The 12733-nt window shown below is 51.8% G+C and overlaps 1 protein-coding gene across 1 annotated transcript; it reads left to right on the top strand.

Moving 5' to 3' along the window:
- The first annotated feature begins 4510 nt into the window (after window positions 1–4510).
- On the top strand, window positions 4511–8273 carry LOC129628712 (proteoglycan 3-like). The gene is made up of 6 exons (XM_055548171.1): window positions 4511–4535; window positions 4749–4882; window positions 5312–5604; window positions 6084–6215; window positions 7345–7456; window positions 8215–8273. The coding sequence occupies exons 2-6, from the start codon at window positions 4822–4824 to the stop codon at window positions 8271–8273; spliced, it is 657 nt and encodes a 218-aa protein (XP_055404146.1). The 5' UTR covers window positions 4511–4535; window positions 4749–4821.
- Window positions 8274–12733: the final 4460 nt, after the last annotated feature.

The raw sequence follows: 12733 nt of genomic DNA, 5'->3' as shown, positions 1-12733 counted from the left end.
CAAGGAGGCATCTGGGCTCCTGGAAAGATTCTGTGTCTTGACATGGGCTCCATCACATGGTAAATCTCCTCTGTGACAATTCCCCGAGCAGTCTACGATGCAGTGCAGGCGACAGGCTGCATCTTAAACATCCTTAAAATACATTTTAAATACAATAAGAGCACTGGCCTGATATCCCCACATATGGGCTTGCGTGTCACCTTTCCCCTCCAAAATGATGCTAACTAAGCTCTGGGCAGCTCAGCTGGTGTCTTTACAGCAGAGTCCCTGGAGTTCCTTACATCATCCTGAAATCCAGAGAGCGGGCCCTCAGCTGCCAGGAGCCAGTGTGAGGAACTCCGCCCATGGCAAAGGTCACGAGGAAGGAGGCTCGGCATACGCAAGGCGGGATCGAGCCTCAGGAGTCTCCCTGGATACTCTCGAGCATCTACCCCCAAAACCAGAGTTTGCCTACTTTACTGCTTTGTGCTCTCACCTACACCTCTGACTTTACAGGGGGCTGTCCCCCACCACCTGTCTCTGAAAAAGAGTTAACTTACAGCTGCAGTTAATAAAGTTCCTGGGCATGACAAGAGTGTTTCAACCTACCAACTCCTTTGGAAGTCCTCTAGCCTGCCTGAACAGGTTCTTCCGGCCACATGTGATTGTGCACAGACTCCCAACCGTGAGAGGCATGAGATGTTCTAAACTGTCTAAATACAGATTCCTTTGAGCAGTTAAAAGATTGATTAGAAATTGTATTGGTGAAGAGTTTTTCACTTTTTGGGCCAATGTTTGCTGCTAAGTTTCCATATCTCTTACCTACTGTGTCCCTGGGAGTGTATTGATTACTATAATTGGTGTATAGCAATGTAAGTAGTAGCTTTAATGTTTGTAACCTTGGACCCTTGAGTTAATTCTTTTCTTGTTATAGCCCACCATACCTTTGCCCTATAGGAATGCAACTTTATCTAATGCTTTTGGAGGGTGGCACCTGCCTTTAGAATCAACACCTTTAGAGAAAAATAAGTTTTCTGAAGAAAGGATCATAAAATGTTAACAGGCCTCCTGGCCAGAAGATGATGTAAATCACCTAAATTTTGCATATGATAAGTTTGCAGGAAGAAAGCCTGGCTTCGATAAGGATCAAGGACTGCTGTCGTTGCATGACTCTACCCCTTCCCCCATTATCCTCTATGCACAACTTAAGGTATAAAAACTACTTTGGAAAATAAAGTGCGGGCCTTGTTCACCAAGGCTTGGTCTCCCCATGTCGTTCTTTCTCTCACCTTCTGGCTGAATTCCCATCTGGAGCGTGGAGGCTCATCAAGCCTACTAATTATGCCTGGGCTTCTAAGATCTGACCGGGGAGGCCTTAGTGTCTCCTCTCCTTCAGGAGAATGGGAGGATGCCTGCGGCCTACGCAGGTGACGCAAATTCCTTGTCTTGGAATTTTATTAGCTTTCCGCGTAAACCAAGTTATTCAGCCTCTTTTCTCCGCTGAATTTTCCTACTGAGCTATCCTTATTCTATTACTCTATATCTCTAATTAATATTTAATTAAAGCTATTGCATCCAGTTTGCTGACGCCGTCCCTGCTTCAAATTCCCTGGATCCACTGGGGCTGGAGCTGGCACTCAGCCAACTCTCGGTGCTTACTAGTTGACCAGGGGGGCAGCTGGGTCCTGGTTTCCTGACAAACGCTACCCCAAGCCCACATGCCTGGTACTGTCCTCAGAGCGTTACTGGAGTGGATCTCACTAGAGGTAGATCCTGTCATCAGCCTTGGTTTGTGGATGGGAATATTGAGACCCAAGTGGCTGCCTCTGGAGTGGCGATTGCATTCTACATCACAGCACACTGCCCTCTGCAAGATGTGGGGCTGACGGACCTCACACAAGGGGCAGAGCTGAAACCCCTACGAACAGAGATGCACGCGGTAAGCTCAAGAGGTGGGGTTTCACGGATGCTGAAAAGGTAGGCGCCATTACCTGAGGGGTAACAGTTGAGCGAATCAAAGATAGCAAGGTCATGGGAGTCACTCACTAGGGTCAGACATGCGTCTTCGAACTCGCCGTGTGGCCTTGGGCAAGTCACTTCCCCTCTCTGATGGAGCTGTCGACTAGAACGGCGGTACCTAAGGCCCTCAGGTGAAGGTAGAGATTAAGAAGGTAGGATAAGGATGCAAAAGCCTTAATGAAGCATGGCGTTGGGATGGTGTGGAGCTCCAGCCCCATGGTTAAGACCCTGAGCTTCCCCTGCAGGGCGTGCGGGTTCGGTACTTGCTTGGGGAACTAAGACTCCTCCTGCCTCGTGGCAAGGCCTAGAAAGCTCTTTCCCATTTCACATTGGGCAGGCGTCATCATGATGTCAAGGGAGTCCCTGAAGTCACTGGGGTGTCTTTGCTCTGGGTCAGCTTAGGGGAGGGGCCGGCCAGAGGGATGGGATTCCAGGGACAGGAGGCCAAGGGTAGGCAGGCGGATAAGGAGCCAGAAGGCCTGTCTCTGACTTGTTGTGTGGTCTTGGGCAACTTATTTCAGCTCTCTTATAGGCTGTTTCCTAATGTGTGAAACAGGGATGTTTACAAGAAACAGCGCTTGAAAAGCTTATCATGGCTTTGGTTTGCAACACCAGCTGAAGTTATTGGTCATCCCAACTGCTGTGTGGAATGGTGTCCTTGGCCTGGGCCCAGGACTGGGAGAATAATGGAGGAGTGCCTAGGCCTCCACTCCTCCAAGGGAAGTCTCCAGCTTGAAATCTGAAGACCAGGTTTTCCCTCTCTGGAACTGACCAATCCCCCCCAACCCCAAGTCAGGTAGATAAGCTGAGGGTCGGGTCCGTTGGCCCCGGGAGATAAGGGCTGAGACCGTTACTCTGTAATCAGCCCAGAAGTGGCCTCTCAGACACTTCTCCATTTTCAGGGCCCTGGGGAGAGCAGAGGCCAGGCAAGAAAGCCTAGGTGACCCATCACTGGTGCCCTGAGCGCTGGGCTGGAATCGAAGGTACAAAAATACACTGCCCAGCTAGGCTACCTCAGAGCAGAGGCAACACCCTGACGGGTCCATGGGCTCTGGGCCATGACGTCTGGCAAAATCAAGCCTCAGCCCTTGCTGGCCTCTCCTTGGATTGCAGTGAATGTGGCTGGAACTTGATTGATGACTATCTTGACATTTGTTCATCATGGTACTTTTGCAGTGATTCTGACTTTTAAGAAAGATTGCATGAAATGTTTATTTATCGTGACTACTGAATTCTTTCGTGTCCCCTTGAACTCTGCAACTAAGCTGAGTGCCTCATTTGCTGCCTCTTGTGCCAACCGTGGGGGCTGGTGGATTGGAAGGGAAGCGTGGCCCACAGAGAATGGGAAGACTCAGTACGAACGTCTCCATCCAGCTGTTGCTTCCTTATGAGATCCGCCTCTAGGCTGGACAACAAGTCCTGAACTAGGTCAGTGACCCTGAGAGAGACAGTTTTGCTTTCTCGAGGACATTTGGAAATGTGTGGAGACGTATCAGAGTGACTTAACGGTGCTGAACTTTCTACAAAACATAGGAGAACCCCTCCGCCGACCCCCATCAAAGAATGATTTGACTGCCAACAATAATTGTGCAAAGGCTGAGAGCCTTGATCGAGAGCCACAGTGTAAAGGAAAGGGCATGCATTTTTCATCTTTAAGATGAGAAGGAGATGGAGAGAGAGGAGAGAGAGAAACAGGAAGAGAGTGAAGAAGGGAAAGAGGGGGAGAGACAGACACAGAGAGGGAGAGAAGGTTTTGAGCCCCAGAGGCTTAGTAATCCCAGCTCCCCCACTTCCCGCACAACCTTGGCAAGTCACCTGCCCTCTCTGAATCTTTCTTCACATCAGTGAAGTCAGGCTGATCGCATGTCCTCGTGGGACCGAGGTGAGGAAGGTGAGGATTCAGGGCTGTGACGCACATGAAGCATGCACACATGGCCCAACAAGAGCTCAGGAGGGCCGAGCCTCCCCTTAACCTCCCCCTAACCTCCCCCTCCTCCCCTGGTCTCCCTGCTCCCTGGGATCCTCCATGGCATTTGCTGGAAAACTGACCCAGGGAAGGCTGCTTCTGGGGCTGAAGAGGATTGTACAGACCTGGACTCTTTAGGGGCACTGATAAAAATTCAGTCTGGACAGTAGTCATGGGGGCTTCTGGAGCACACTAGGATGTTAGGCCATCTATGTCCAAACAGAGGCAGGTCCCTGACGTCCCAACAGAGTGCAGGGCCCAAGGGTGGGAGGACTGAGCCAACCTCTTATCAGCCCCACTGTCCAACCCCCAAGTCTGGGGCAATCCTCCTGGCCTCTTCCCATTTCCCCAAAGCCCGGTATAAGGGCTTTGTGCATCAACATCCAGAAGCTGGGAGCAGGGGCTTCAGACTCTCAAGAGGTAAGACTCCCTCAGCTTCCCCGGGAGGACAGGTCCAGGGCTGGGAAGAACCCGGGCTCTGTATGGGAACCACTGGGGACTCCGGTCCTGTGCACCATAATGACCCCTGTCCTCCCCTTCTTCCCCAGTGTGTGTGACTCTGGCCCTGAAGGTGAGTCGCCTGTTCCTGCAGAAGAGCCGGTCTGAGCTGAGTGCTGGCCCAGGGAGCAGTGACGCGCTCTCAGGAAAAGGGACTTGAGCTTACACCCCCTGATCTTTCCCTGATCCTCCAGCTCAGGGTCTGTTCGCTGGGAGAGAAGGAAGCTCTCTACTTTGCTCTTTAATCTACCAGTTGAGCAGACCCTGCCTCTCCACTGTGTTCCAGGAGCCGTGCAGACACAAGGGAAGTCCCCAGGAGGGAACGTGGAGCTGCGTATCTGTCACAAGACTGCAGGAACATGAAAGGCTGCCTGCTCCTGCCCCTTCTGCTGCTGGGGACAGTTTCTGCTCTCTATCTGGGTGTGTGCTCCCCTTCCCTTCTCATCCATCTTCCTCTCATCTTTCTTGCATTGTTTTTTGCTCTGGTGAGTCCAGGGCCACAGGCCCCTGTTCAGTCGCCCCAGCCCCTCTCTAGTTAGATTTCTCCTGGACCCAGAGCTGTGACCTGAACTTTCCCCCAGGGCTCCTTTGCAGGGAAACACACCCCCGTAAAATGAGGGCTTCTCACATCTCTCACGCCCACATTACCCGCACGTGGTGTCAACTGGCATCAGGTTCTCATGCAATTGTGTGCGTGCTGCAAGAATTCTGGCTCATCCAACCCCCAAGGGATCCCTCCCGTCTTTGGTTCCAGATGGGGTCCCTAGGAAGACTGGGTGGAGCCATCAGAGCTGGCCGTGGTCCTGGAGGAAGGTGGTACCTGGTCTGATGGCGGGGTATTTTTTCCAGAGAAGGATGCCCCCCATCTGGGTGATCTGGAGACACAGGCAGACCTGAGCCAGGATCCTGAAGGCTCAGGGGGGCAGCAAGGAGAGCTGGCCGTGAGTGGTGAGGTGCTTGAGTTGGGGAGAGAGGAGGCCGAGGACGCCCACGACGATGAGGGGGACTCAGACCCAGATGACTTAGATGAGGATGTGCAGTGCCCCAAGGAAGAGGAGACAGTGCAACTTCCGGGCAGTCCTGAGTGCAAGACCTGCCGCTACACGCTGGTGCGGACCCCAAAGAAGTTTAAGAAAGCTCAGGTATATGGCAGCGAGGCTGCTATGAGGGACCAGGGATGGAGAGATAGGGTTGGATTCAATGTTCTGTTTCTTATTATTTAGACTAATGGTTCTCTTAGCCTAATATGCATCAGAAAAGAAAGTGAAAGAAAGAAAGTGAAGTTGCTCAGTTGTGTCTGACACTTGCAACCCCATGGACTGTAGCCAACCAGGGTCTTCTGTGCATGGATTTTCCAGGCAAGAGTACTGGAGTGGGTTGCCATTTCCTTCTGCAGGGGATCTTCCCAACCCAGCGATCAAACCCAAGTCTCCTGCATTGCAGGCGGATTCTTTACCCGCTGAGCCACCAGGGAAGCCCAAAGAAAGGCACAAGAGATGGGATTCAGGGGGAGCAATAGATACCTGATTTCTGATTTGCAAATGGATGTGGGAATTTCCTGGAGACTCAGCAACTTAACATGAAAACAGTGAATTTTCTCTCCTGCCTGTTCTCTCTGCAGAGAGTCTGCAGGAAGTGCTACCGAGGCAACCTCGCCTCCATCCACAACTTTTATGTCAACAGTCTCATCTATCGCTTGAGCATAACGACCAACTACGCACAGGTCTGGATTGGAGGCTTCATCAGAGGTCGGGTAAGTGAGGTGCCAGTGTCCAGAGAGAGGAAGCTCTTTCTTTCTGTCCTTTATAAAAAGGTTGGTTTAATACTGGGAAGTCAATCCCGTATCTTTTAAAAGCCTTTTTCCTGTATTCATATTTGCCTGCACACGGGCTTTATCTAGGTGTGGCTGGGGCACCCTCTGGCTGTGGGGCATGGGTTTCTTATTGAGGTGGCTTTGCTTTTGGGGCACACAGAATCAAGAGCCCCACTCAGCGGTGGGAGCACAAGTGGGGGCTGTGTGGCACGTGGGGTCTTCCAGGACCAGGGAGCAAACCCACGGCCCCTGCAAGGGCAGGCAGCTTCCTCACCCCTGGACCACCAGGGAAGGCCCCGGGGCTCGGGGGTTTCGGAGTGCCTCAAGGCTCCACCTGCCCCCACCGAGCCTCATCCTGGCCCCGGAAGCCGGCTTGTGCTGACGTAGGAGACGTGATGACTGAGCGCTTCTCCTCCTCACCCGTGTTCAGTGGCTTCACGCTTGCAGCTTGAAATCTGCCCTGGTGGGTGCGTTTGCACAGAGAAATGGACAGTTATCATAAACAGGGTTCTTTCTTTCCTCTGCCTCACACTTTCCACCAAACTGGCTGTGAAATGTCTATCAGTCCGTCCCTGGAGTCAGGAAGTAGAGTTCATACCCAGCTCTGTGCATGACTGGCTGAATGCCTGCCTCCCTATGTCGGTGTCCTCCTCTGTGAGGGGGTCCTTCCCTCAGAGTGACCCTGGGGCGGTGCCTGAGTAAGTGCTGTCAGCTGTGGTCCTGGAACCAGAGTATCAACACCACCCGGCAGCTTGTTGAAATACAGGATCCTGGGCCGCACCCCAGACCTCCCGAATCAGAATCCACATTCCCACCAGATCGCCAGGAGATGTGTCTGCTCAGTGAAGTTTGAGAAGCCTGCTCTGTGTGAGAGCTGGAAGTGATGTTTGCTCTTCCGTGTCACTGCCTGAAGACGCTCAGGGATGGGTTTGTACGGTGGGGTCCTAGCCAGGTGACACAGTGAGAGGAGATTATAGACATCCAGAAGGGATGCTCAGGGGACTTTCAGGAGCCTCAGCATCTGTCTTCCTGGACCTCTGCCCTCTGACCCAGCCTCTCTCTTCTCTAGTTACGATGCAGGAGATTTTTCTGGGCTGATGGGAGTTACTGGAATTTTGCATACTGGGCTGCAGGACAACCTACATTTGGGAGAGGCCGCTGTGTAGCCCTGTGCACCAGAGGTGAGGGGGCCAGGCCCCTGGGCAAGGTAGGGGGGTGTGGACCCACACAGACGTCCCTGTGAGCTGCACAGACACGCCTCCCCTCACACAGCCTCCCCCACTAGAGAACCCTGCCCTGTGTGTGAGCAGGGCTGAGGTGCAGGGATCCTCAGAGCCACAGTGAGGGGTCCTGGACAGGGCTGGGGGCTCTGTGTCCTCCAGACTCAGCGAGGCTCCCTCCCTTCCTCTGACGGGTCGGTTACAAGGAGAGAGTGTGGGACAGACAGGAGGGACACTCGATAATGTGAAGTGTGGCCGAGGGACATGGGAATGAAGTGGCAACTAGGGCCAGCTGACAGATGATTCCCCAGCTCCCAACAGCACAGATGCTCGACGTGTGGGAGTTTAGAACAGGGGCAAAGACCACACGGGCTGCAGTCAGATGGCCGAGGTCCACATCTGGCTCCATTTACTGCTTGTCTGCTGAGATCAGGGCAGGTTATCACTCCCCTGAGCCTCAGTTTTCCCATCTGTGAAGTGGGAGTGCTGGCAGCGCTGACCTCCTGGCGTCACTGTGAGGATGGAAGGACAGTCCAAAGGAAGCCCTTAGCACACTGCCTCTGCAAGAGAAGAGATCAGTGATCGTGGCTAGCTGGGACATGGGGAGACATACGGCCCTCAGCTTGGCCTGCAAAGGTCAGCTGAGAGGTGCCTGGCCGGGCACTGGGGACACAGGCCACACTCAGGTGAACTGACATCACTGTGCTCTCTGCCTGCAGGGGGTCACTGGCGACGAGCTCCGTGCAACAGGCGGCTGCCCTTCATCTGCTCCTTCTAAGCCGGAGGCTGGAGACCCTGCCCCCCGCGTCCCCGGCCCCCCTGCCGGCCTGGCCTCACCCCTGACCCCCCCACCCCCTTGCCTGCCCGGTTCACCCTCGGCCCCCTTGACCCCCAGCCTCCCCGGTTCATAAAGCCACGTTCTCACAGCATATCCTGTCTGCTGTCTCTTTGCTGCGCACTTTGGAGGAGTCCTCTGGGTTGGAGAATCCTGGAAGCCCTTGTTCTGGCTTTGCGGGGCAGGGCAGGGGGACTTTGAAAAGTAACAGCTGGAGCGGGACTCCTGCCCGCGGGGCAGGAGTGGGTGGCACTGGGGGGTTTCACTGCAGTGGCCCCTGGTGACAGCCGGGAATGGGCGGGGGTCCGGCTCCTGAAGGGCCCCCCCCAGGTTCTGGGGGAGGACGCCTCTGTTGAGGAGCCCTCTTTGTTTGGATTCAATAAGGCCCGCGGTTTAGGGGCAGAGTGGCGGCTTTCCAAAATGCAGGGGTTGTGTCAGATTTGAGAACTGGGAGGAGCCATGAGGTCCCGCCTGGGGCCCCCACATGATGGGGCAAGGAGAAAGGGTCTCTCGGGGCACCTGACTCTTCCAGCCCTGAGCTGTTTTCACCTCGGAGACTGGCCCCTGTTTTCCATTCTCCTACCTGCCTGCTGCTGTTCAGGTGCTCAGTTGTGTCCCACTCTTTGCGACCCCATGGACAGCAGCACGCCAGACCTTCTGTCCTTTACTAACTCCTGGAGTCCACCCAAACCCATGTCCATTGAGCCGGTGATGCCATCCAACCATCTCATCCTCTGTCGTCCCCTTCTCCTCCCACCTTCCATCTTTCCCAGCATCAGGGTCTTTTCAAATGAGTCAGCTCTTTGCATCAGGTGGCCAAAGTATTGGAGTTTCAGCTTCAACATCAGTCCTTCCAATGAATATTCAGGACTGAGTTCCTTTAGGATGGACTTGTTGGATCTGCTTGCAGTCCCAGGGATTCTCCCAAGAGTCTTCTCCAACACCACAGTTCAAAAGCATCAATGCTTTGTCGCTCAGCTTTCTTTAGAGTCCAATGCTCACATTTGTACTTCGGAGAAGGCAATGGCACCCCACTCCAGTACTCTTGCCTGGAAAATCCCATGGACGGAGGAGCCTGGAAGGCTGCAGTCCATGGGGTTGCTAGGAGTCGGACACGACTGAGTGACTTCACTTTCACTTTTCACTTTCGTGCATTGGAGAAGGAAATGGCAACCCAGTCCAGTGTTCTTGCCTGGAGAATCCCAGGGACGGGGGAGCCTGGTGGGCTGCTGTCTATGGGTTCGCACAGAGTTGGACACGACTGAAGTGACTTAGTAGTAAAGGAAAAACCATAGCTTTGATTATACCGATCTTTGTCAGCAAAGTGACAAAGTGCTTTTTATCATGCTGTCTAGGTTGGTCATAGCTTTTCTTCCAAGGAGTAATCGTGTTTTAATTTCGAGGCGGCAGTCACCATCTGCAGTGATTTTGGAGCCCAGGAAAAGAAAATCTGTCACTGTTTCCACTTTTCCCCTTCTATTTTGCAGGAAGTGATGGGACTGGATGCCATGATCTTATTTTTCTGAATGTTGAGCTTTAAGCCAACTTTTTTCTCTCTCCTTTCTCTATCCTCTTTCACTTTTATCAAGAGGCTCTTTAGTTCTTCTTCAATTTCTGCCATAAGGGTGGTGTCATCTGCATATCTGAGGCTGTTGATATTTTTCCAGGCAATCTTTATTCCAGCTTGTGATTCATCCAGCCTGGCATTTCTCATGATGTACTCTGCATATAAGTTAAATAAGCAGGGTGACAATATATAGCCTTGACATAATGCTTTTCCTATTTTGAACCAATCCATTGTTCCATGTCCAGTTCTAACTGTTGCTTCCTGACCTGCATACAGATTGCTTAGGAAGCAGGTCAGGTGGTCTGGTATTCCCATCTCTTTAAGAATTTCACAGTTTATTGTGATCCATGCAGTCAAGGTCTTTAGCAATAAAGCAGACATTTTCCTGGAATTCCCTTTCTTTCTCTATGATCCAAGGATGTTGGCAATTTGATCTCTGGTTCCTCTGCCTTTTCTGAGTCCAGCTTATACATCTGGAAGTTCTTGGTTCACATACTGCTGAAGCGTATCTCGAAGGCTTTTGTGCATTACCTTGCCAGTATATGAAATAAGCGTAATTGTATGGTTTGAACATTCTTTGGCATTGCCTTCCTTTGGGACTGGAATGAAAACTGACAATTTCCAGTCCTGTGGGCACTGCTGAGTTTTCCATATTTGCTGGTGTACTGAGTGAAGCACTTTAACAGCATTATCTTTTAAAATTTTATGCAGCTCAGCTGTAATTCTATTACCTTCACTAACTCTGTTTGTAGTGATGCTTCCTAAGGCCCACTTGACTTCACACTCCAGGATGTCTGGCTCTAGTGTTGTGATTATTCGGCCCATTAAGATCTTTTTGTATAGTTCTGTGTATTCTTGCCACCTCTTAATAATCCTCTTCTGCTAGGTCCTTGCTGTTTCTGTCCTTTATTGTGCCCATCTTTACATGGAATGATCCCTTGGTGTCTCCAATTTTCTTGAGGAGAACTCTAGTCTTTCCCATTCTGTTATTTTCCTCTATTTCTTTGCACTCATCCTTGAGGAAGGCCTTCTTCTCTCCCCTTGCTGTTCTCTGGAACTCTGCATTCAGTTGGGGATATCTTCCCCTTTCTCCTTTCCCTCCTGCTTCTCTTCTTTTCACAGCTATTTGTAAAGCCTCTTCAGGCAACCACTTTGCTGTCGTGAATGTCTGTTTCTTTGTGATGGTTTTGGTCACTGCCTCCTGTCCAACGTTACGAACTTCTGTTTATAGTTCTTCAGGCACTCTGTGTGCCAGACAGAATCCCTTGAATCTATTTGTCACCTCCACTATATAATCATAAGGGATTTGGTTTAGGTCATACCTGAATGGTCTAGTCGCTTTCCCTACTTTCCTCAATTTAAGTCTGAATTTAGCAATAAGGAGCTCGTGATCTGAGCCACAGTCAGTTCCAAGTCTTGCTTTCTGCTGACTGTATAGAGCTTCTCCATCTTCAGCTGCAGAGAATACAATCAGTCTGATTTCGGTATTGACCATCTGGTGATGTCCATGTGCAGAGTCTTCTCTTGTGTTGTTGGAAGAGGGTGTTTGCTATGACCAGTGCATTCTCTTGGCAAACTCTGTTAGCCTTTGCCCTGCTTCATTCTGTACACCAAGGCCAAATTTGCCTGTTACTCCAGGTATCTCTTGACTTCCTACTTTTGTGTTCTAATGCCTTATGACAAAAAGGATGTCTTTTTTGTGTGTGTTAGTCCTAGAAATTCTTGTAGGACTTCACAGAAAACAATTGGATTAAAAATATAATGAGCATGGCCCTGCCCTCCAGAGCAAGACCGAGTGTTTCCCACAGCCCGTCTCTCCCGTCAGGATGGTTGCACAAGCCTCTTATCCTTATCTGACAGATGGCAGACAGAAGAAGGGAGAACTACAAACCCAAAGACTCCAGAATGAAAACTCCAATCACAGAATGCTAAGCCAAATGATCACATGGACCACAGCCTTGTCTAACTCAATGAAGCTCTGAGCCATGCCGTGTAGGGCCACCCAACACGGACGGGCCATGGCGGAGAGTTCTGACAAAACATGGTCCACTGGAGAAGGGATGGCAGGCCACTCCGGAGTATTACTGCCTTGAGAACCCCATGAACAGTATGAAAAGGCAAAAGGATAGGACACCGGAAGAGCCCCCAGGTTGGAAGGTGCCCAATATGCTTGTAGGGAAAAGCTTCAGAAAGAACGAAGAGGCTGGATCCACGTGGAAACACGGCTCAGTTGTGGATGTGACTGGCGGTGAAGGTAAAGTCCAGTGCCATAAAGAACAATATTGCAGAGGAACCTGGGATGTTAGGTCCACGAAGCAAGGTAAATTGGACGTGGTCAAGCAGGAGATGCTAAGGGTGAACACTGACATTTTAGGAATCCCTGAACTAAAATGGATGGGAATGGGTGGCTTTGATTCAGATTTTAATTCAGCCACCTGGAGTTGAGTCCAAGGCCCAGCTCTCTGTGAGATGGCTCCCCGACCATATCCTCATGGGAGGCTGTCCTCCTCGCTCCCCTCCATCCTGCATCCCCTCTCTTGTCCCCAGCCTCCGTCCCCTCCCTGGAGGGGCCATGGTCTCAGCAGGGAGGTGCCTCACTCCCCGAGGGGCTCGGGGCCCAAGTCAGGCCGTGTGCAGCCAGGTGGCTCCAGGACTGGCTCTCCAGCCCCGGGTCTCCCGGCTTCTTCCATCTTCTCGGTCTGGGGATCACTGAGACAGAACAGTGTTCCTGCTCTTAGCTTCATCCCAGGCTGGGCTCCAGGAAGGATCAGAGCTTGAAGAAGCGGGAAGCTGAGACTGCAAACTGGGTTCAGAGGGCAGAGAGCCCTGGGTCGTG

This window comes from Bubalus kerabau, chromosome 15, assembly GCF_029407905.1.
Source record: "Bubalus kerabau isolate K-KA32 ecotype Philippines breed swamp buffalo chromosome 15, PCC_UOA_SB_1v2, whole genome shotgun sequence".
NCBI lineage: Eukaryota > Metazoa > Chordata > Mammalia > Artiodactyla > Bovidae > Bubalus > Bubalus kerabau.
This window is presented reverse-complemented; position numbering and strand designations above follow the sequence as displayed.

Bases quoted from the DNA above. Each gene is read 5' to 3' on its own strand.
- LOC129628712 (XM_055548171.1), top strand. From the start codon at position 4,822: ATGAAAGGCTGCCTGCTCCTGCCCCTTCTGCTGCTGGGGACAGTTTCT. The intron at 4,883-5,311 runs GTGTGTGCTCCC...TATTTTTTCCAG, and splicing joins AGTTTCTGCTCTCTATCTGG to AGAAGGATGCCCCCCATCTG. The intron at 5,605-6,083 runs GTATATGGCAGC...TTCTCTCTGCAG, and splicing joins AGAAGTTTAAGAAAGCTCAG to AGAGTCTGCAGGAAGTGCTA.